Source organism: Eptesicus fuscus, chromosome 11 (genome assembly GCF_027574615.1).
Source record: "Eptesicus fuscus isolate TK198812 chromosome 11, DD_ASM_mEF_20220401, whole genome shotgun sequence".
Lineage (NCBI taxonomy): Eukaryota > Metazoa > Chordata > Mammalia > Chiroptera > Vespertilionidae > Eptesicus > Eptesicus fuscus.
In genome coordinates this window covers 17,458,475-17,482,912 of record NC_072483.1, presented here as the reverse complement: position 1 = coordinate 17,482,912, position 24,438 = coordinate 17,458,475, and the positions used below count along the sequence as shown (strand labels likewise).

At 43.2% G+C, this 24,438-nt stretch overlaps 1 protein-coding gene and 1 pseudogene across 1 annotated transcript in view; one reads left to right on the top strand and one right to left on the bottom strand.

The window, feature by feature from the left end:
• The window catches only part of ZRANB3 (zinc finger RANBP2-type containing 3), a 213,165-nt gene extending 191,308 nt beyond the window's left edge, over positions 1 to 21,857 (top strand). The window contains exons 14-21 of the mRNA XM_054723478.1: positions 2,337 to 2,546; positions 4,042 to 4,133; positions 6,598 to 6,699; positions 7,842 to 7,984; positions 14,282 to 14,392; positions 15,390 to 15,792; positions 19,130 to 19,261; positions 21,135 to 21,857. Of these exons, the coding sequence (XP_054579453.1) occupies positions 2,337 to 2,546; positions 4,042 to 4,133; positions 6,598 to 6,699; positions 7,842 to 7,984; positions 14,282 to 14,392; positions 15,390 to 15,792; positions 19,130 to 19,261; positions 21,135 to 21,233 (1,292 nt within the window). The 3' untranslated portion in view covers positions 21,234 to 21,857. The remainder of the gene's footprint in view (positions 1 to 2,336; positions 2,547 to 4,041; positions 4,134 to 6,597; positions 6,700 to 7,841; positions 7,985 to 14,281; positions 14,393 to 15,389; positions 15,793 to 19,129; positions 19,262 to 21,134) is intronic.
• A 304-nt stretch (positions 21,858 to 22,161) lies between these two features.
• On the bottom strand, positions 22,162 to 22,493 carry LOC103287762 (MICOS complex subunit Mic10-like; annotated as a pseudogene).
• Between the last annotated feature and the right edge of the window lie 1,945 nt (positions 22,494 to 24,438).

Sequence of the window (24,438 nt, the reverse complement as noted above, 5' to 3'; positions counted from 1 at the left end):
CATGCCATGCTTCCCTCCGTCTTAGCTTTGATTTGAGAGGAAGTGTAATCAGTAGCTGAGTCTTTCCTCTTTCAATCCTGGGTGTTCCTACCCAAACTGACAAGGCTGCCATCTGGATGGGTATATTTGTAACGTGGACACCTGTTGTCTGTGAACTAAATTGGAACCACAAGCTTATCCCATATCATCTCTCTCACAATTTGCATTATCTCATTCAATTTCCAACTGCTACAGGCAATAAAAATAAAGTATCTTGTGACTACGAGGTTATGTCAGTTCACTTTAAGTACGTAAGTTGAGCGATTTAGCAACAAAAATTATAGTTTAACAGGGTTTTATAGTTCTGATTTTTCTTTGTGATGATACCAAGAGCAACAACGAACGTTTCTAGACCCATGATTTAATAAGCAAACTCCCAAGCAGTCCAAACAAAAACAAAATGCCTTTTGTTAGCAAGCAACTGTCTGTTCAAAGAGAAACATATATTCTACATAACAATGGTATTACTGTACATAAAAGTTATTATTAGATTTATGTTACTGTAATTTGTCATAGTGATTTCCAATCTTAATTTGGATATACCCCAAAAGTATTGAACCACAGAATTATTTCTAATCCATCTAAATTTTTAAGTCCTTGCCTGCCATAAAACACTTTGAGGAAATGGTGGAATCCAAAAATCAAAGGAGCCGTGTTAGGATATTACATTCCTATGGAGGTTGCTCATGCAGATTCTAGCACATTAGATGAGATTTGGTACAGTATACTAATGAGCACTAATATTTGCCAATGTGTAACACTTCTCTTGTGCTTTGTTCTTAAAATCGATAGTTTATACTTGGTATTTTACTGTATACGCCCAGATTTCTCTCTCACTGAATTCAGATTGGATGTATCCAGTGGCCTCTAATATCTATCTCCACCTGGACGTCTAATGCAAGCATGTCAAACTCAAAGACTAACACAGGCCAAATAAACAAGGTTTAAGTTTATGTGGGCCGCAAAAAAACAAAAGCTTCAATTTTCATAGAAACATAGGTTTATTTCGATAGAGACGTGTGAACACAAAGGGCTGAAATAAATGAGCAATCGTTAACATAAAATAATAGAACATTTTAATAAAAATTAATATTTTTTCTTGAACATTTACTTACCAGACACTGAATAACTGCACAAATTAATAAGCATAATGCAAATAAACCTATTTTTCTTGTTCTCCGAAAGCAAAATACTTCCTGTTGTGCACACCAAACAAGTCAGTCCAAGACTAATGACGTGGCAATCAGCTGCTAAAATATCTGCTGCTAGTATTAGTGGAGAGAAATGGTGCGCCTGCGCATAAGGTGCGTAAGGGAAATGGATGCAACACGATTATAGTAATCAGTCATTAGCGAACATTGTAGTTCGTTATTAATAATTATGTGTAACAGGATATTGTAAAAGTTAAGTTACGAAATTTTTATTAAAACATTTCTTACATACCATTATATTGGCTGGGCCACAAAAATATTCCTCGTGGGCAGCATGCAGCCCGAGGGCCGCGAGTTTGACATGCTTGGTCTAATGAGTACCTCAAGCTTAGCATGTCCAAAGTGTAATTGTTGATTCACCACCAACACCCAAATCTTCTCTTCCTCTATCTTCCCTATATCGTGTCAAAGACCTAGGCAGCATTCTTGATTCCTTTCTCTCCTCCCACACTTGATCCGTCAAATTCTCCTGGTGTGGCCTCTAAAGTATATCCTGATTCCGGCCACTTTATCTTATTGCTATCACCCACTGGAATCACCGTTTTCTCTCTCTCATACCTCAGTGGCCTGTCTACTATTCTCCCTTTGGCTCTTCTCTATACAGCAGCCAGAGGAGCCTTTAAAGACTTAGGGCAATGTCTTCCTTTGCCTAAAACCCTCTAATACCTTCTAGCTACAGGTAGAATCTAACCCAAGAATGAAGACCCGGGGCCAGGCTTCCTAGACGCATGGACAGCTCTCAGCTCAAATGGGACTCTTCCTAGAGCTTGGCCCTGCTGACCATCCCCTTACTCACAAAACCCTGTTTTACCTGAAAGGCCCTATTTACTTGTTTACCTGCCTATTGTCACCTCTGCCACTTAGAATGGAATCTCCAGGGAGCGGGGACGCATCTGTCTTGTCCTTGCTTCTTCTCCAGCACCTAGAGTGTCTCCAATACATGTTTCCAGAGGATGACTTTGTTTGACTTTGTTTCTTTCTATAAGAACCACTGTGACTTTTTTAAATTTTCCTTTTCAAACTGGGCTTAGAGTAAATAATGACTTTATCTAATGTATGTGTAAATTATTTGTCTGATTTTTATAATTCTACAAATAGATAGCCTACATTATACCCAGGATAAAAACAAAAATGAGAAAGATGATTCTCAGAAAGACACGTCCAAAAACATTTGCACTAATTCTGACGATGAAAAACGAGTGCTTGTACAGACAGAACCGGAACCGTTGGCTGAGAGCAAGGAAGAAATATCGAAAATCGGGAGAGATGATGGACTCACACCCCCGCCAGGTGATGGTAAGTTTGCTCCAATTTCCATTGTCCAAATAATACCCAGGTGCTTAGACACATGATGCTGTTAGTAGATTTGTGATCACCACCTGGTTCCGGGTTCCTCGTATTCTCATTTATATTAAAAATATAAGCCACACACTTAAACACCAGGTAGTGGGGAGAGCAGAGCTGCTGGCACCCAGACATCACCAGAGAGCAGAACCAGCACCTGGCTGCCCGCCTCAGCCCCGCCCCTTCACACAGCGGCCCGGACCCCTTCACGCAGCGGCCCACGCCCAGCAACTGGGTGGTGTGGATATTTGGGAGTTTCTTTGGGGCCAAATGGTAAGGTTGACAGGTTATTAACAGCCATTAGCAGATAATTAATTCTTTACATAGGAATTTCTTTTAAAAGCCTACAACTAATTGGCATATTTTAAATTTAGGGTTTGGGGTTTTGTGTGTTTTTGGTAAAGAAAATTTTTCTGAAGAACATAATTTCAAGACTGCACGAATCAAGTGATCACTTTGTTAAGGATGTAAATGTTGAATAACTATGTTGTATACCGGAGACTAATATAATGTATATTAACTATAGTTTAATTTTTTATAAAAGACTATATGAATCATGACTGCACTTGGAGCCAACCACATAGTGTTTCAGATTCATTTGCTTTTGGGTTGATTCCACTTATTATTTATAGCTGTATTAGTTGGCAAATACTAGTCTATATGTCATGCTTCACTATCTTTATGGGCCAGCTGGCAAGAGATTGTGAGTGCCTTGGAGTTATTTTCTTTGTTATTCAGTTTGTGACCATAGTAACTCACTGGGCTAAATCCTCTTGCTAATGGCGTGGGCTTGGGCAAGTGACTGTGCCTCAGTTTCCCCCTCTAAATAATCCACTACTTATTTCTGAGAGGTATTAATATATGTGTTTAGACCAGTGCATGGAACATGGTAAGTACTTGGTAAGTGTTAACTATAATCATTATTTAGGTCAGCGTTGATAAGCCTGTCTTTCCTGAGGAAGGAATAAATGCAAAGAGATTATGAGGAGAGAAGGCGTCCACTCGTTTCCCTTTGTGAACGGGAGGCGAAGCCACAGGGAGTCAGGCCCTCACGGGGCCCTCACTGGTGGTATTGTTGCTGCTGATCAAGACGGTGCCCTTTCAGCCTCCACTTCAATCAGCTCTAGCAGAAGTCTAGATGCCAGACTCCTTCACTCGTGGTGGCAGGAAATGCTCCCTTAGGCCTGACTTGTAGCTGCCCAGCTCTTTCTGAAGGTGTTTCTTTCTTCCTGGGTCACTAGCGAAAGTGCAGAGCCGCTGGTGCCGTGGAGGCCATGCTCTGAGCTGCCTCCCTGCGTCCTGTTCAGGCCCAGGCACATGCTCTCCGTCACAGAGGTTGATATACTTGGTAAACTGGTTCATCATGCCAGCCCACAGAAGACTGGAATGAACTATTTTGGATTGAGGGTAGATGAGCCTTCAGGTTCTCTTTCATCTCCTTGATTAGAACAGTCGAAGCGCGCAGACCCTCAGCCGGTGTACAGCACCCTAATGTTTCGTGCAAGTCGGAACACCGACCGGATTCACCTCTACACCAAGGTAAGCATCATGCCGGTTATGTGGCTTGCATCATGCAAAAGGCTTCCCTTTTTCATGTTTCAATGAGATATTTAATTTTATTAACAAAGAGATTGGCACCTCGTCCCTTTTCTCCTTAAAGCTAGTCCTCAAATCCCAATGGTAAGTCAGAGAGGCAACCAGCATAGTAGTCAGGGGCCCAGACGTCAGCACCAGAGCCTCAGCTCAGACCTGTGACTGGCTGTGGCGTCTTGGACACCTTACTTCATTGCTCTGTGCCTCAGTTTCCTCCACTGTGATATGTGGAGAGGAGCAGTACAAGGATAAAAGGAGCTGATTCCTGAAAAGCACTCGGCACAGTGCCAGCCACAGTGCCCTCTCATGAAATACCCGCTCCTGCCCTGACCACTTGTAGCAGCAGCGACAGTAGCGTCTCTACCGAGCCTCCGCCTGCCCATCTGTTCACTGAACTCCATGGCGATGTCATGAAAGGATTGCTCGGGTTCCTGCCAGAGCCTAGGCTGGTGGGGCTCAAACTTTTATCTCTTTATGTGGCTTGTATCTATTGATATCTACTATATCTAAAATTAAAATGGAAACACTTAAAATATTTATTTATTGTTTTATTTAAGAGTATCCATAATGTAAATATACATATTTATATCAGTAGCATATTTTCATGAAAAATAATTACCTTTTCCAAAACAAAAATAATATTTAATGAACATTTACATTTGTAGCAATTTTCTCTAAAGTCTTAATAGAAGACAGTGGGATTCCCAGATCTGCCTGTGCATGGAAAGCCACTGTACAGTTGTGACAGAACGAGAATGAAAAAGGCAAATCGTGTTTTACTGTTTTTATATCAACTCTTTGACATGTGGATCCCCGGAAAAGAGCTGGGGGCCATGTGAGAACCCTTGGCCTAGGTTAACTGGTCTGAATATTTGAGAAAAAATTGCTGAAATTATGAATAATTTTGTTTGGACTACAGTTTCAAATTTCTAATCTGTATAAGTATAAGAAAATGGTATTTATAACTTTTTAAACTCATGGGCCATTCTACCGGAAGAATGCCTTTTTAAAGATAAGTTATGTTGGAGCTGCGCAAACTCACTGCCATGTTATCTACTACACCAAATATAGATATAGACAGATGGCGCTCCATGTAATAACTTTCAGTTCTAACTGAAGATTAGAAAAGCTGGATAGAGGAGCAGGAGGTGGGGAGGATCGTGAATACAAAATCGCCAAGCAGCCTCCTCATCGGCCCACAACCTCTGTCCTGGGGCCACACCGGGAGAGGGACCGAGACAAAGCCAGGCAGTCAGCAGCGCTCCTCTGACGGCTGGACCCCAGGCCTAGATCTGGGAGGAGCGCCACGGGGCCTGTGCTCACCCAGGCAGACCTGAGCCTGAACCACCCTCGCCCCCTCGGGAGCGAGCGCCAGGCCTCGCTTCTCTGACCATCACATGGGAGCAACAGGGAACTGACCCCAGGTGGGCTTGAGGGTCAAGAAGCCGTCTTACTCTCTGCAGTGGAAGCTGTGCTTCCTGAATCATCTGATTAGTGGTTCTCCCCTTCGGGTGGAGGCCGGGGAGAAGCTGCCAGCTCCTGGCAGAGGCACAGCGGGGCCGGCTGCCAGGCCAGGTGCAGCCACGGCCTCGCCATCCCTCCTGGCTCGGCCACCAGCCTGGCAGCGTGGCCACCTCCTGTTCTTGACATCTCTCTTAGCAGTTTCCAGTGCATTTGTACGACTACTCTAAATACGTGCCCCTTTACCATAAAACGTTATTCAGTTATTTTCTACACACGAGACCCAAAGCAGATGAAATGCTAACAGGTCTTTTCACAGCTACAGCAGAGTTGAGATGAAATCTTTCCTTTTGACCTTCGAAGAGCCAAAGTAGAATCTGGATAAAAACTCAGCTCGCTGCCTAAAAGAACACCGCTTAAAAGGAAGAGCAGTAACAGCTATTTAGCCATTTATGTCGTTAACATGTAACTCTAAAGAACTGTCCTTGCAGCCAGAATCCCAAGTCCGATTGAGTTTAGAATAACAATTATGTATCTAAACTTTGAATCCGCAGGTAATTTCTTTTTGTGTTTTTTCCCAAAGCAATTGTGGGAGCTGGAGCGCTTTCTTTTAGCAGAGAGAGTTCGAATATGATTCGACTCTTGTTGCTCCATTTTCACATGCAGAGGTTCTTCTCCCCCTTTATAAAGAAGTACTTCCTGCTCCAGCCTCGTGTTTAGCTGACTACCCCTCTGCGTGGTATTTTCCCTCAGCAGTGAACGCACCGTGGCATTCAGAGGGTCCCGGGGAGCCTTCCTCCCTCCTCCTCTCAGCGTCCTTTCTGGGGGGCTGTGTGGGTGGATCTTGGGAGACTGAGCTATTCTGTCATAATACAGTTCTTTACTTTTAAAATAATTATGGTGCCTACAGACAAAATGGATTAACAATGCCTTCTTAATCTATAATCAGGATGGAAACCAGATGAACTGCAATTTCATTCCTTTGGATATAAAATTAGACCTTTGGGAAGATTTACCAGCAAGCTTTGAGCTGAAACAAAATCGCTCCCTGGTAAGAATAGTTCTGTGAATTTGTTGTAAATTAAAATCTGAGTAATGTTAATGACCATTTGGAGTATAATAAAAGCGGAGCACTCGTGGCCTGTTGCAGAATTCCCATCACCAGGGACGTGTGCCAGGTGCCGTGCCTGCAAGTTACCCCGCTGCTCAGACTATATATGAGCTCCGTTCCCTTGGTGAGTGAGCACACCCAGGTTGCTGCTTCTGTGGATTGAGTCATCCTCACATTTAATGCTTCATTCACAGGAGTAGCAACGTGATAGTTGTATCTGTCAGGTCACACTTTATCTGTGAAGACTCAGTTCTAACCTGGCAGGCTCTGAGAGCGGAGATGAGGCCATGCTGGGTGACTCTCGATTCCGTGTGAGAGCACCAGCCTGCAGTGCAGGCCACGCGCCTGCCAGGGAGGCCTCGGTGCTCACCTGTGGCCGTTTCCCTTCCCTGCAAAGGAGGGTCCACGTGTGCAGGGCGGACCCAGCATGCAGTGTGCTGCTTTCTACATGAAACAGCGATGATGTTTTGCCCTTGGAGTGGAAATCAAACATTGCCCATGGGTGGGCTGCACCTGTCTTAAAGGGAAAGGTAGCACTGACTTATTTTCTTCAGTGTCACTAATCGTGATTCGCAGGTTCCCAGAAGATAGCCAGCTACGTATATTTGACCAATAAGTGAGATGAATGTTACTCTAATAAAAATGCCCAGGTTTATTGATGCCTGCCTTCCTGCGATGACTTAAGTCGTGGGGTTCAAAGCGATTCTCAGGTGTAGCAGTGTCGGTCGGTCACGACTGCCACACCTGCTGTCCCCAAGACCAGCTTTGCCTTGGTCGTGGCTTCCACCCGGGCCTCTGTCGGCCTCACTGAGCACATTGCTGCAGCTGGCCCCTGCGTGCCAGGGACGTGTGCTGGGTGCCCTGAAACGTGCCTGCCGAGTCTCTGGACCAGGAGACGCCTGCAGAACTGGCCGTAGGTGGTTCACAAGAAAGAGGTGAACCATCAAACTGAAGAAAACCTTCATTAGAAGCCTGTTTGGGGTATAACACCCCTCAGTGGCCCGGCGCTGTAAGTAGCCCCACTTCAAAAGAAGGCGTGCGGTGCGCTGCGGGCTCTGCTTTCACCTCTCATCTCCCGGCAGATTTTGCGGTTCGTGCGCGAATGGAGCGGCCTCACGGCCATGAAGCAGAGGGTGGTCAGGAGGAGCGGGCAGCTGTTCTGCAGCCCAGCTCTGGCATTCGAAGAGGCCACAAAGCAACAGACCAAACCAAATAGCACAAAAAGGTATGGGCGGACCTTCTCTTTCTATTTTGTATTTTATGACTTGGCATGGTTAGTTCTTAGGGGGAGGGGTGGTTTGAGGCATTTATGTAACCACTAAAGAAATCCAAGATTCGGTTGTCCGTTCTCAACATGAGTCGCACTCACCCAGCCCGGGACCCTTGCTCCCAGGAAGGCATTTCCCTGCGAGGACAGCAGGACACGCCTCTGGGCCCATCTGCCCTGCATCCCGGCCGTGGGTCTCGGTGCCATGCACAGGGAGCTGGTTCTGGTGGCCGCACCACCACCCAGGTGGTGGAGGTAACGGTTACGCCTGTGGTTGGAAACGAAATGAAAGGTTAGGCGTCTCGTGTTTGCAGCCGTTTGCCTCTGTCATCACCGATGATAATCTCTGTACGTGTACTTTCCTTTCTTGGCATCATAATCATCTCTGCCTCACTTAGGGCTCGTGTCCCCTTGTGTGATCCCGCTCTCTGTAGTCTTTCCTCAGCACGAAGCAGGTTCCGGGAAGGGCAGGCGGCTATTGCTGCCCTCTCGTGCTCTGAAGAGATCGCAAAGCACCAACGGCCCCATGGCAGAAAAACCCCATGGCCCTTGCTGTCTCCATACACCTGTAACCCCTTCACCCCCACATTCCATCGTTTTGTGATCTCTGGCCTTTCCTGTGCACACAGGTGAAAAAATTCACCAATGGTTTAGGAGAGGATGTGGTTGATTAAATAAATTATATCCCCACACAGTGAAAATCTCTTCAGCTGTTTCAGCATATGGCATGTGGTATAATCATTCATATGGGAGAACAAGGAATGACACTTGTGATAATTCATTAAGGATAAAAATAAGTATATAAAAAGGATGGAGACACAAATATATGTAACTGCTGTTATTGACATAGAAAGTGTCTGGAAGGATACCTCAGAAAATCTTCCCAGAGGTTTCTCTAGGACAGTGGTTCCAGCTGGGGCCAGTTTTACCCCCAGGGTGACAACTTTTAGTTTGTCAAAATCAGGGGACACCGCAGGGGAACACCTAGCGGCCAGAGGCCTGGGGTGTCAATAACAATCCTGCAGTGAGCAGCACTGCACTCCCCAGCAACGAGGTTCCTGTTTCAAAGTGCCAGGAGTGCCACCACTGAGCGATCCTGCTGTAGACCACAGATTAGGGGACTTGTGGAGATGGCAGGGACTTTGTACTTTACTCCAGGATCACAAACTAATGATGAAAACAAAGCAGGAACTGTAAATGAGCGAATGAGGTCAGGTGTAAAACTAGAAAAAGATGGGGCAGGAGATGGAACTATGGCAAATTGTGAAGTGCATAACCCATCTAACATCATTTAAATTCAGATTTAAAAATAAAATACTGCATGACTGCTGAGTTGGTTTATTTATGAGCTGCCAGTTTTGGACTCTTGCCTAATGTCTTCTGTACTGAATTTTTCTCAGGAGCATATATTACTTTATATAAAAAATAGATTTAAAATATGTGTGTGTTTATACATACGCACACCTACACATACATATATGCACACACATATAACAAAAAGCATGATGCCTATTTTATTGTTCTCAATACTTCTTCCAGTCCTCTCCATTTTCTCATTTTTATAACCACAGTCAGAGTTAACCACAGCCATTTCTAGTTTCTTCTCCATCAGACATGGATGACCTCTCAAAGAACCTCCTGAGAAAAATAACTGGTCAGGCTAAAAGCAAGTCATAAAATTGATACAAACCAAAGTTACTTATAAAATTACTAGAGGCCTGGCGCTCAAAATTCATGCACGGCCTGTGATCAAGGCCATCTTTTCCGGCTACCAGCAGCCGGCCCGGCCCCCTGCCGCCACCCACCCCTGGTTCCCTGTTCCCCATCAGGCGATTGGGGCCTGTGGGCTGGGGCAGCTCCTGCGTTGAGTGTCTGCCCCCTGGTGGTCAGTGTGGGTCATAGCAACCAGTCGTTCCGCCATTTGTTCCATTTGCATATTACCCTTTTATTATATAGGATGTGCAGTGATATCTTATAGATATCACGTGTGTTAACAAGCAGCAGAGTAAGTCGTTGGACTTGTGTTTTTAAGAGCTCACTCTGGCAGCAGTTGGAAGGGTAGATTGAAAGGGTGATACTCGAGTTGGGGAGACGAGTTGAGTTAGTTTTCTGTTGCTACCATGACAAATTATCACAAACTCAGTGGCTTAAAGCAACAGTGGTTTATCATCTTGGGGTTTTATAAGTCAAAGCCTGAGTTTCTCTGCTGGTTTCTCTGCTCTGCATTTTATAAAGCTGAGGTCAAGATGTGGGCCAGCTGGGCTCTACTGATAGTCTGGAAAGGATCCATTGCTTATTCAGGTGGTTGACAGCATTCAGTTCCTTGTGGTTGTAGGACTTAGGTTTCCTTGTTGGCTCTCAGCTGGGGGGGCAGGGGGTGGGGGCGTCGCTCTTAGCTTCTAGAGGCTTCTTCCTAGTTCTAGCACAAGGATCCCTACATCTTAGGACAAGCAAATTTGTGTGAACTCCTTGTGCTTGGAATTGTTCCCTATCTTAAAGTCAGCTGATTAGTAAATTTAATTTCATCTGCAAAGTCCCTTTACAGCATCACCTACATGCGATATTGATTAGATACTGGGTACAGGAATCCTAGGGAGATGTCTTTAAAACTCTACCTACCACACGAATTAAAAAGACTATTGTAGTAGACTTGGAAAGAACAAAAGATGAGGACTTTTTATGAAGTCATTAGCAATGGGAATGGAGAAAAGAAAATGAAGAGCAGTCATTGATTAGAGAGGGAGGGCTCCAGGGAAACTGGCTTAGCAGAGCATGACAATGAATTGTGTCCCCTTAGAGGGGCGGTACTTTGAGGAAGCATGCCCATCTCCCCGTGGAACCCCACTAAGTCCCAGTAAAGTGGAGTGACCATGTCTCTCTGAAAGCAGGTGTGAAGGGCAGGGCTGCGCAGCAGCGCTGAGTGGAAGTCTGTGTGCGGACGGTTAGACACTGGACGCCTTTCCCCCACTGTCCTCCCAGTTTCCTTTCTAGAGAAATGGAACCAAGGTTGGCATCAGGCTCAGTGTGTTTCCACATTCTTCACTCAACTTCCAGATCACAAGCAGCCACGTTTTATTTCCTAGGCAATAAGATTCGTCTCTGAAAAAAATGGAATGGCCTTAGAATAAAGACAAATAGGTACTGATTTTTAGGAGTTCCCCCCAAAAGCAATGGCTAAATCCCCAATTAGATTACCCTCCAGTGCTGTCCACCAGTTTTCAGGCTCATCCAAGCTCAGGGCCTGCAGTCAGCTTTTGAGCAGCTCACTCTTCAGTGTGAATAGAAGCCAAGGTCACCAGCCATTGTTTCAGTTCCTAAGTGATTCCCGTTCGGCAGAGGCAGGCCTGGTTCAGTCGGAGCCCTGTTGAGTTTAGGCTGCCAACTAGTTATCCTCCAGCCACAGCTGATCCCCAACGCAGGTGGGCACCCTGGAGCCAGCAGTGTTTTCATCGGGGTGGACCGCTTTCAGCACACTCACTCCTCTCTCCTTACAAAACTTGCCATCCTCTGCCGCAGCCCCATCCAGGAGACAACATTCTTCCTTCCCTATTTGTCAGAATTGGGATTTACCATAATCCTTTGGAGAGTTGATATTTACATGAACTTCATAGCAAACCTCAGTGGAAAATTAAATATTGGTAACTCACAGCTATGTTTGAAAAGTTATCCCCTACCCCCTCCATTTGGAGTTGATTGATCTGTTCCATGGTTTCCAAAAATCTATGCTAAAAACTCTTGTAGGAAAGGTTATTTTTAGTTCCTAAATCTCTGAATAGATTTCTCAGCATCTTTTAAAGTTACTGAATTAGGTTTCTAAGCCTTTAAATATTGAATAATACCTAAGGCAAGACTTAATATTCCCTCGACCCTCAAAGCTATGAAGCTTTTTAGTTCATTTAGAATCCACTGAAATACTTTAGTGAAGTGTTTTTGTCAAGGGAATAAAATGGTTGAAGAAATGGGGGGTGGGAGGAGTTTACGAACTAAAATTAGAGAATTTTAAAGGAATTCACTAAAATTCTTTATTGCTTTAAGACAGACACACAGTAGAAATGCAAATGTATGAAAAGATAATCACCCTTACGCTTGGAGAAATGCAAACTTAAAGCTGTAATGAGATACTTATCACCATTAACAGAGAGGTTTATTTTTTTAAATATTTTTATTGATTTTTAGGGAGAGGGAGAGAGAGAAACATCGATGTGAGAATAAAACATCTATGGGCTGCCTCCTACACTCCCCCTACTGGGGACCGGGGATTGAGCCTGCAACCCAGGCATGTGTCCTGACCTGGAACCGAACCAGCAACCTTTTGGTGCAAGAAGTTTTCAAATGACATACCGATGCTAGTGGAAGTGTGAGGAAAGAGGCACTCTCATTCATTGCTGGTGGGTCTGTATTTGGAACAAACTCAAATGAGAGCAATGTGTCAGAAGCTACTCAAATTTAAAGCACTAAGACTTTGACCTGGCAATTCTACTTCTGGGAATTTATTTTATATCTATTTAATGTGTAGGAAATATCAAATATCATGTATAGGGATACTTATGACAGCATTGTTTGTGATAGCAGAGACTGGAACAACCAAAATGCCCATTATTCAGAGGCTGGTTCAATACATGGTTTATCCAAATAATGGAATATTGCAGCCATTTAAAACATAGAGCAATTCTGTGTGTACTGAGAGAGATCCTGAGATGTATGGTTAGGTAAACAGCAAGGTGAAGGCTACTGTGTATATGATGCTACCATTTGTTTTTAAAGGGAAAAAGTGTAATGGGGAGTGTCTGCTAGTGAGTTCAGGTTTCTTTTTGAGGTGATAAAAATGTTCTGGACTCAGGTAGTGGTGATGGCTGTACATCTGGTGAATATAGCAAAATGCATTGGATTGTAAAATTTAAAATGTTAAATTTAGTGCTATGAGTTATATGTCTGTAAAAATACTGAGATAAATAAATAAAATATATAACCTGTATACAGAAAAAAAAAAAAAACTATTTCTAAAAGGATTTGTTAAAAACTAGCAGCAGAGCCCTTACTGGTTTGGCTCAGTGGATAGAGCGTCGGCCTGAGGACTGAAGGGTCCCAGGTTCGATTCCGGTCAAGGGCATGTACCTTGGTTGCGGGCACATCCCCAGTAGGGGGTGTGCAGGAGGCAGCTGATCGATGTTTCTAACTCTCTATCCCTCTCTGTAAAAAATAAAATATATTTTAAAAAAACAAAAAAACTAGCAGCAGAGGTAGCTTTGGGGGAGGTGAAAAGAATGAGAAATACACTATTGCCTGTCTTTTGAATTTTGATATATGTGCAGTATGTATTACCTAATTGAAAATGAATAAAATACTTTATAAGAAGGAAATCTATTAATTGTTAAATATGCTTTACAACATAAAAGCAAATTTCTAAAATTTACCTACAATTGCAGAACTATTCCATTGTGATTTAAGTTTGATTTTTGTCAAGCTCCCAAATGAAGTACTCAAAAAATGAAGAAATTTATGTTTGAACTGATTTAAAAAAAAAAACCAAAACTATAATAGGTGTTAACTACCAGAGAAACTGGGCCATGCTAATTAGAAGGACTTAATTGGGTAATTGCATTTCACCTTCTTACATTCCCCCATCACCTTTAATTGGAATAACTTCCTCCTCACTGCCAGCCCCTACACCGTGGTGTGGGAGTGAGGGTGCTGTGAATCCCACAGCAAGAGTGGCTTCACTTCAGTGGCAGTTCCGTAAACCTAGATGGGCGGATAATAACGGGAACAACCTTGAGATTAGGGAAGATGTGATTGAACCTGTTTAGCTAGAAAGAGAACCACTTTATCTGAAATGCTGGCTGATTCACTATTATAACTTATCAAGGTGATATGGAACCTAGAAGAGGAGGCCAGGAGAGGGGAAACGCTGTCAGAGAGTCCCTGCACTATACCTAAGGCTGTCCGTGCGCCTGCGCTCCATCACTTCCTATCCCTGCGCCCACTCCTTTTCTCCTCTAAGTGAAAATGGGCCCGTAGAACACTGAATGACTCTTGAATTTCTTAGAAAAATAAGTCTAATGTGGAAGAAAGAGAAGTGTTTCCCACCCGTGGTGACCAATATAAAGGGAGAAAACGTCATCCCCGAACTTTGGCATCACACAACCAATAGACTGGGGTCTCGCTTTTTCTCTCCTGTTGCCTGTGCAAGGAGCAACATGAACAGGAAACGTCCTACCAGGGAGAGAACATCTACCTAACATGTCACTGTTTTAGATACATAACTAAAGAAGATGTTGCTGCAGCCTCGATGGCCAAGGTGAAGAATGCCGGGGGCCACGTCCGTCTGATCACCAAGGAGGCTGGGCCGCAGGACACTTCCACACAGTAAGGCCTGTTTACTAGTCGGGCACAGCAGTGCTGAGACCACTCCTTTCCACTTTCGCATTCATTTTTGTAATTGTGCTTTTCCTTTGTGTGGCCACCTTACACGTTCCAAAGAGCTTTCACAATACAGTAATCCTTCAGTCTCATAGCAACCCTGTGAGGCACATGATGGCCTCATCTTGGAAATTAGAGGCAGGAAGGTTATTTTGAGGACCCTGGGACCAGGTAGACCAAGTGAACTGCCCCAGGCCACTAAGATGCTAGGAGACCTGAGGTCAAATTGGACTCTGCCCCCTGATGCTGAGCTCTTTCTTTCCTAAGAAGTTTTCTTCTAATGCTTCTAATAAGCAGCGTAGAAAATAGGCAAACAGCGGGTGTAATTCCCATGTAGGACTTTTCAACATAATTGAGTAATGCACCTTTTCCTTTTATGCTAACAAATGGAGCACATGTCCTATTACGTTTCATTTCTAATTTTAATTCAGTCAGACTCTGAGTTTGCCTGGAGGAGGCACATGCTTAGCAAGTCTTCGGTTCTCACCCTGTGGATGCTGTTAGCTACTTGGCTCAGTCACTTTACGGATGTGACTGTTTCCAGCGGAGCCGGAGGACAGGTCCGTGGAGGCTTGGGAATGGGCTGTGTCCCAGCGAGGTGTGCAGCGTTGGGAGAGCTGCAGCTGGGATTTCACATCAGCCAGTCCTGTCCCAGCCTCAAGAGCATTTCTAACTTCTCCAGATGTTTCCAAGTCTGATTGCTTAACTTGATGATACCTAACTTCTCAAGTTGGTATTCAAATTAACTTTTTTAAACACACCCTTCTTTCCTGTATTTGGCATGGAGTCAAGAGTACTGACTGTAGTTTCATTACACATAGAATCACAGAATCTGTGGGTTCTATGTTTACTGTTTATCAGCATAGAAATCCTGAAGCCCATTATATGAAGTTATGCTTATTTAGACTGGTGTATTTATTAGCTATGTTCTGTTCCGTTCTAGGAAGTGTCTTGAAGATGGAGCCTCCGGCCCATCGCTGACTCCCTGCCTAGCGCAAGCTGGTCTCACTGTGACGCCTCCTGCATCCAAAGGCTACTTACAAGCTGTGGATAATGAAGGAAATCCGCTCTGCCTCCGCTGTCAGCAGCCCGCAGGCCAAACTAAGCAAGAGTGCAAAGTGAACGCTTGGGACTCACGGTTTTGCTCTCTGAACTGTCAGGAGGAGTTTTGGATTCGTTCTAATAACAATTACCTGCGAGCCAAAGTATTTGAAATTGAACATGGCGTGTGTCAGCTGTGTCATCTGAACGCACAAGAACTCTTTTTACGTCTGAGAGACGCTCCTAAAAGTCAGCGGAAGAGTCTTCTGGATGTTACCTGGACCTCCAAGCTCCCTCTAGAACAGGTGAGTCATCATTGTGTGGCAGACAGAAGGCAGCGTTGTGCTGAGGGATGGAGACTGACTTGCTCTCCTTTTAACTTTTTATATGGGAAATCTTGAATATAAACACAAAAGTAGAGAGAACGATGAGCCCATAACCCATCACCCAACTTTAACAGTTATCGACATTTTTGCCTTAATTTTCATCTGTCCCTTACCTCAGTTCTTTTTTTCTCTTGGAATTATTATTATTTTTTTAAAAATATGTTTTATTGATTTTTTACAGAGAGGAAAGGAGAGGGACAGAGAGCTAGAAACATCGATGAGAGAGAAACATCAATCAGCTGCCTCTTGCACACCCCCTACTGGGGATGTGCCCGCAACCAATGTACATGCCCTTGACTGGAATCGAACCCGGGACCTTTCAGTCCGCAGACCGACGCTCTATCCACTGAGCCAAACCGGTTTTGGCTCTCTTGGAATTATTTTAAAGCAAATTCCAGACAGCACTTCATTTCATCCTTAAATATTTTTGTTATGTATCTCTCATAGACAAAGACTTCCCTCTTTCCCATCCTCCTTCCCTCCCTCTTTTTTTCTGTCTGTCTTGGAAATTTAATCCCATCCCCCCAATAACCATTATCACACACAAAACAATGGTAATTTCTTGATTATAATAAGTCTATGTTTGGTTTCCCACCCAGATTGTCTCAAAAATATCTTTTTGCGGTTGCCTTGTTCAGATTAGATCAAAATATGGCCCACACATGGCAGTTAGTCATGCCTTTTATGGTCTCTTTAATCTGTATTGCCCCCCCCCCTTTTTTTTTTACACCATTGATTGCTGAGGAAACTGAATCATTTGCCTATAGGATTTTCCACATTCTGGATGTGTCTCCCTATATTCTCATGGTATTATCTGACATGTTTCTCTACCCCCCTGATTTCCAGAATAATGGTTATAAGATATAGAGGCTTAATTAGATTCTTATTAAATTATTTGGGGAAGAGATCTTAACAGATGGTACATTGCATCAAGAAACACTTATGAGGGCCCTAGCCGGTTTGGCTCAGTGGATGGAGTGTCAGCCTATAGACCGAAGGATCCCGGGTCCAATTAAAAAAAAATAAAAAAATAGAAGCACCTATGGGGAAACCTCATACTGTTTTCCACAGTGGCTGTACCAATTTACAGTCCCACCAGCAGTGTACAAGGTGTCCTTTTTCTTCACATCCCCAATAAATTACATAAAAACAACTATGGTCCAGTTGCTCTACTTTTCATGATGTTAATATTGAATGACAAAGGGCAAACAGGTAAAATGCAGTTCATTGCAATGAGAAGGAAACATGTTCATCTGTTGTAAAATACGATTTTAGGAGAGCAATTTATGACAAAATGTTATCTTTAGACTTTTCAATATTTGCTTTGATTCCCAAAACTCAGTTGGATTTCTAATGCTGTGATCTAATCAGTTCTAAACTTCAAACTACAGCAAAATGTATAATTTTATATTGAGCTGAGTTTTTTGTTGTTAATCCTCAACTGAGGATATCTTTTTCATTAATTTTTAGAGAGAGTGAAAAGGAGGGAGGGAGGGGGAGAGAGAGACAACTATCGATGTGAGAAACACACATCGATTGGTTGCCTCCTGCACACGCCCTTCAGGGCCAGGGATTGAACCTGCAACCCAGGTACGTGCCCTTGACCGGGAATTGAACCCATGACCCTTCAGTGTGCAGGCTGATGCTCTGATCACTGAGCCACCCCAGCCAGGGCAGTGAGCTTATTTTTTAAAAAATCACTCCTGAGTCACTCTCTGCCCACTAAAATATTGTCAAATCATATATTTTTATTTACCTATTATTGCTGAATTATGTCAGAATTCATTAATAAGCATTTCTGCAAAGATGAATTCGCATAACTTTGAGAACTAGGGAGATACACTGTTTTTTAAATGGTGTCCTGAGCTCCTGAAATATCCTTTGGTCAATGGGTGAGGGACATATAGCACCCATCCCCGGTGTCACCGGACTCGTTGCTGCCTGCCGCCTCCGTGAGCAGGCTGCCAGGAGACACACGTGGCCGGACTTGCGGACATCCTGGAAGCGGCCTGTCCACGAAGTAGCGTGGTGACTCCCCGTAGTGACTCCCAAAACTAAAGTGCTCAGAGGACAGGGAGCACCACAGGCTCGGTTCTGGGAGGACCACTCAGAGAGGGGTGACTCTTTGGACAGGTGAATTTAGGATGTTGAAGATGTCCCCACGTGATTTGCCAATTACTAGGGAGAATAAACACCTTCTAGACCATGGAGTCTGTCAGAGTAGAGACTGTTCAGAGCAAAAGAATTGGTTACAAAAGGCAGAACCAAAATGGATCTTTTTCCTAAGAATGCGCCATTTGCTCGATGCATCAGACTTCTATTTGTAGTTGCTTTCACAGTGCCAGCCACAGCTGGACAAAGCTTCCGCTCGCTGCCACTTGGGGTGCCTCTGAGGCTGGGCACTGCTGACCGGGCCCTGTGCCCACACAGGTCTGCAGCTTTTCTTGAAAGTGCTTTAGAACTGCATCACAGGTTCCCACGGCTGGCAGCCAGGAAGTTGATTACAACTTCTTCCTTGTTCAAGACCGAGAAAATAAAAACAACCTTCACACTGATCTTTGTGATATTTAAACAACTGCACAGCTGTGCTGTGAGCTGGTTTTACTACCTTAGGTGAAATGTTACAATACATCCCGTTTGAATGTAGGTCATCATTGTTTAAATATTAAGTGTGTGTATGTGGACTAGCCTAAATCATCCCTGCTCTAAGTGGACATCTTTGTTTATTCAAAATATGCAACTTATAGAGGTTGTTCTAGAAATATACCAGTCAGATTCCCAAGTGACTAGCATGGGAGTTCCAGGTTATAGCTATTAATATTAAACTGTCATTGGTATAGTAATAAATGCATTTAGGTCAACAATTAAAGATTATCTAAGTCAGTAGTAATATTCAGAAGTTTTAAGTTTTTAATTCATTCTTATTCTTTTCTGTTTTGTTTTAGTGACTGTATAAACTAGCTCAAAAGTGAAAAAACAACTAGTTTTTCCCAGTCTGTCAGGAGTCTTGGTATTTTCTACTTGCTTATAATTTTTTCTCAAAATGGGTTAGGTAAGGGAAAAAGAACTTTTTCAGAAACATTTTATTGTTTTCAAATTGCTAACCTAGAGGCTTTTTCCTATTCACAAACGCTATAAAGAGCCATCCTAATGTATTTTTTCCCTGATTCTGCTGTGTAAACATGATCGCACAATGCAAAGCCCACAGTCCCCGCAGTGTATGTACAGAAGTGCTGATCCTGGGTTCTGGTTGCAGCTTAACGAGATGGTCAGAGCCCCCGGGGAAGGGCACTTCTGGCAGGTGGACCACATCCGGCCGGTGTTCGGAGGAGGAGGACAGTGCTCCCTGGACAACCTGCAGACTCTCTGCACCGTCTGTCACAGAGAGGTCAGTGCGCTCCCGCTCATCCCACCCGTCCCAGGCATCAGTGACATCGTGCATGCAGGCGTGGAAGAGGACTGGTGCATCTACGTCCTGGGCTGGGATCCAAGATACATTTTATTTCTTTCATCACCTAACACTTGTGTTTCCTCTCGAGGCCTAGGTCTCAGTCACAGATGGGAGAGAAGCTGCTTGCCTTCTGATTCATCCCAGGACCCGGAAATTTCCCCACCGCCTAGCAGAAAAGAAACACAATGTAGTTTGCCTAGTCTTGAAGAGACCCAGACCTTCAAACTAGAAGTTTGGTGAATTGGGGCAGTGACACATGTTTGCATGTGCAGCTAAGGATGTCCTGAAATGTCTAAGAACTTTAGTAAATTATCTCTAGGACCAACTCAGTTCAATGTGCAAACATTGCACTCTTGGCCAAAGTGTAAAACCTGTTAACCTTGGCACAATTAATTACTTGTTGCTTAAAACGAGAGGGGGAAAATGACACAGTATTTGTTTATCAGCTAGGATGAATTTTTAACAGGCCGTCAGCAAAAGGAAGTCAGGCCTACCTGTTGAGATAAACTTAGAAAGACACATTTATTCAGTATGAAACTTTGCATCTGACTTATTTTTTCCCTTTGGCAGATTTAAGCATTTTCTCACATTCCCATAAGCATTCACAATGTTATTGTCTAAAATGGCTACACGTGATTCTGTTGAATAGATCTCTACCTTAGTGCATTTAGCATTCCTATTCTAATGCACATTGAAGTTATTTACATTCTTTTTTGTTCTTATACATATTGTTGCCACGCACTTTATTGTTTTATGTTTTGAGGTCATTCCTTAAGATAGATTCTCAGATCTAAAATATCACTGAGTCATGTGTTTGGATATTTTTGAGGCTGCTGTTTTTATCTCCAAGCTGTTTTCCCAAAGGTTATACTGTTAGGCCCCTCCCAGCCCGTCAGGGAAGAGAGTGCCCATCTGACTGCATGGATTGTGCCCGGGCGGTGGGGGAAGTGGCCTGCCCCAGTTTGTTTGCTAAAAACCCTAATGGTTTTTAAAATGCTAATCAATTGTATTTACAGCTTTGAGATCTGTTCCGATCCTTTGACAATGTTCCTATTATATGAGCATTTTCTTAGCCTTTTAATGTTTTAGAGTCCTCTCTTCAGAAACATAACTTTACATAAATGGGGATTGTTCTATTTGTTCTTCATTTGAACCCTCTTTGCTTTCCACACCCTTCCACCTGGGTCACTTCACACGTGCATGGACTCCAATGGAGATGGGGGGAAGTCATCCGATTTCTCCAACATGCACATTAGTAGCATACTTAAGACTAATAAGAGAATTAAGACACAGCAAAGCAAAATGCTGCCCCTTCTGTGGTCACTTTTTCGGGTTCTCATGAAAAGTCTTATTTGCGGGACTGGCAAAAGAACCCATTTCTTGTCTGTCCCATTTTGTTTTCTGCATTGGTTTGGCTGCTGGGTTGGGAATGACGAAGGGGCAGGCCTTGTGCACACTGCACTCTGGGAAATCCCGAGATGGCCTAAAACTCCCACTTGGACAAGGAGAATCATGGCTCCTCCCCAAGACTTAAAGGAGGGATGCCCGGATCTCACTGGGTAGCATCCCCCCAAACTCTGTGTTTTCTCCTCAGCACCTGGTCCTAAGTGAACCTCGGACCTTGGCCCTCAGCAGAGCTGCTCGGGTTCGCTGCTTGTAGTTTGGTGATGCCCCTAACGGCTGAACACTGGGAGTGGGTGTGGCGGTCATGTAGGTGTTTCCAGACTAACAGAATACGAAGAGTTTTTGAGTTTCTGTAGCCAGTACTTTTCTCCCCACATGTGAACACATTCATGTCTTTAACTTTTAGAGAACTGCCAGGCAAGCCAAGGAAAGAAGCCAGGCGAGGAGACAGTCTCTGGCGGCAAAGCATGGATCCGACATCACGCGGTTCTTGGTGAAGAAATGAAGTTTAACAAACTTGGAATGGATGACAGATGGCTTACATGTAGAGGAATTTAACTCATTTTTTTTCATGTTTGTCTAATATATTAAGAGTGAAATTTTTCAGAAAGTCAAGAATTCAACTTCCCTTTTCATATTAAATGCTTTTAGCGTTCAATACCTTTTTAAAGTACCTAACAGAAATCCTGAGATGCAGTACTATTTCTGTGACCTTGATTTCATGCAGACTCTCAATTGTGTTTCAGTAAGGTTTTGTTAAGCTCTAATTTCCTACTACTACCTTAATCATGGTGTTAGGCATGGGTTGTACTTAAAAAATATATTCTCAATTACTTGCAAAATGCTGCTGGATTGGGATTGTTTCAGGACTGCTGAGCGTATAGAATGGGGTATGGCAAGACCATAAGGGAAGTTTTGGGAGCAAATCCTCATTATTCAGGAATCCTGGGCAAAGCGTGACCAGCCTGCTTAGTATGTAAGAGAGACTCGTGTTCACTAAATGCCTCCAAAATGGCTTGGGGTACACATTTTGAGTGTTTTCTTTTTTATTTCTTAGCCAATTGTCTTTATTAAAATGATGTTTTAAAAAAACTAATTGGACCTATAGTGTTTGTGGACAAATCAGGGGTTCTGGGTAAAGTAATTGTTAAATATATTAAAAAACTGAAAAAATAAAATATAAAATGCCACTTAAACTTCAATTTTCAGTTAGCCGTTTTTTGTTTTGGGGGTTTGTTTGTGTTTGGTGTGTTTTGTTTTGTTTTGTTTTGTTTTTTTTGCCTATTTTTGTTTAATTTATTTCTTTTAAGACCACCTCCTTGCAATTTCCAGATAGAAACTACAAAACAGTAAACAGACTTGGCTTCAAATACATAACCAGTGTGCTGGCATTTAAAGCACTGCTGGTAACATTGACACAGAAGAATGTCAGCTTACTCCGGGCACTTGAGTGTTCCTGAGGAATAAACATGACTTCTCTTCTCCGCCCACTGAGATGTTCTCAGGTGTGAGTCACTGCTCTGCTCTTAGACATATTTTCCATGTAGAAGACATGGAGCCTGGACATCATGCGGGCAGTTGAGTAGGCCATTCCCAATCCCATGCCAGAACCAAAGGCTAGTGGCCACATTCTCCCTTTAAAGAAGGTAAGTGAGAAAACAAGTCTTAATCCAAACCAGTACCTGTCTTGACGACCGTATCGGCCACACACCTGTCCCACTTCCTGCCGAGCTCTGAATCCGACATGTTTCCCACCGGAGCTCGGCTCTCCCCAGCCTGGCCCCGCGCTCCGACTCCAGGCGAGGCTGGTTTGCCTCCAGGCATTAAAGCTAGGCTTACTGTCAAAGCACCTTAGTCCCCCAGTTACCACTTCTTGTTTTTAAAATCCTGTCTTATTAAAAGGCAACTATTTTAAAAGGAGTGGTGATGATAAAACACCTTATATTAAAGCATGATCTGATTGAGATATGTGTTAAAAAATAAAATGTAATTGATATAAAAAAGTAAAAGGGTGGTAATGAAACAAAAGCAGAGCATAGTCCTGTAATATGTCAGGATCATGAAAGCGAAGAGTCGGAACTACACAAAACACGGGTTCGAGGACGAAGTACACCACAAAGACTGTGTATAAATTCTGTATCGATATGACCTCATCAGTTTGAGACTTTCCAATTTTAATTAGTAGCAGAAGTTTCACAATGCAGAGCACTTGTTTTTAGAAAGATTATGCACTCATGAATTTTTTTTTGTAGAGTTCTCATTAAGTTTACAACTATTTTGCTGTATAAGATCAAATAGTGTTGTTTATTATACAAGTTAGGTTGGGCTTTCTTTGGCCTTTTTTCTGCTTTGCTGGTCAAGCTCTTTGCAGCTTTCTGCCTCATTGCCAGAGTAACCCAGGATTCCTCACGGCTGAGGGCTAAGAAGTCTTCACACTGTTTTTCCTCCAGCAGCGAGTGTTTGCAAGTGAGAGTTTGGTGTAAGTAGGTCAGGTTTGAGCGGAGCTTGCTCTTTAGATCAAATTAAGTTGGTAATTCTAGGGAGAACATTCTCAGATGGAGGAATGGGTGATGGTTTGAGGTGAAATGACCCATGAAGGTGGTCTCTCTTTTTGCCAGATTTCAAAATTCCAACTAAAAACACTATGAGAGCATCAAAAAGAATAGAATGCAAATAAATTTAACCATGGAGGTAAAAGATCTGTACACTGAGACTACAAGACTTTAATGAAAGAAATTGAAGAAGACACAAATAAATGGAAAATATTTTGTGTTCACGGACCTGAATAATTAATATTGTTAAAATATCCATACTACCCAAAGTAATCTACAGATTTCATGCAATCCTTATCAAAATTCCAATGACATTTCTCATAGAAATAGAAAAAAATCCTAAAATTTGTATGAAACTACAAAAGACCCTCAAATAGCCAAAGCAATCTTGAGAAAGAAGAACAAAGCTGGAGACATGATGCTTCCTGCTTTCAAACTGTAGTACAGAGCTATAATAATCAAACATTATGGTATTGGCATAGAAACTGACACATAGGCCAATGGAACAGACTAGAGAGCCCATCTATAATAATAAAGGCATAATATGCTAATTAGACCAGACATCCTTCCAGATGAAGCCAGGCTGCAAGGGAAGCCTGGGTCCCGGGTGCCTGCTGGCAGCTGGAAGGAAGCCCGGGTCCCGAGTGCCAGAGGGAGGCCGGTGCCAGCAGCTGGGGGAAGGAAGGCCTACTCTTGCACGAATTTTGTGCATCGGGCCTCTAGTGCATATATAAGTTTCAACAAACGAGATAAGACTATACAATGGGAAAAGGATAGTCTCTTCAATAAATGGTGTTGGGAAAACTAGATAACCACATGCAAAAGAATGAAACTGGATCTCTATTTTACACCATACGTATAAATCAACTCAAAATGGACTAAAGACTTGAACATAAGACCTGAATGCATACAACTCCTAGAAGAAAACAGGGGCAAGCTCCTTGACATCTGCCTTGGCTGCAATTTTTTGGATCCAATAATAAAAGCAAAAATAGCCTGACGTGGCTCAGTGGTTGAACGTCAACCTATGAACCAGGAGGTCACAGTTTGATTCCTGGTCAGGGCACATGCCTGGGTCGTGGGCTCGATCCCTAGTGTGTTGTGTGCAGGAGACAGCCAATCAATGATTCTCTTTCATCAGTGATGTTTCTATTTCCC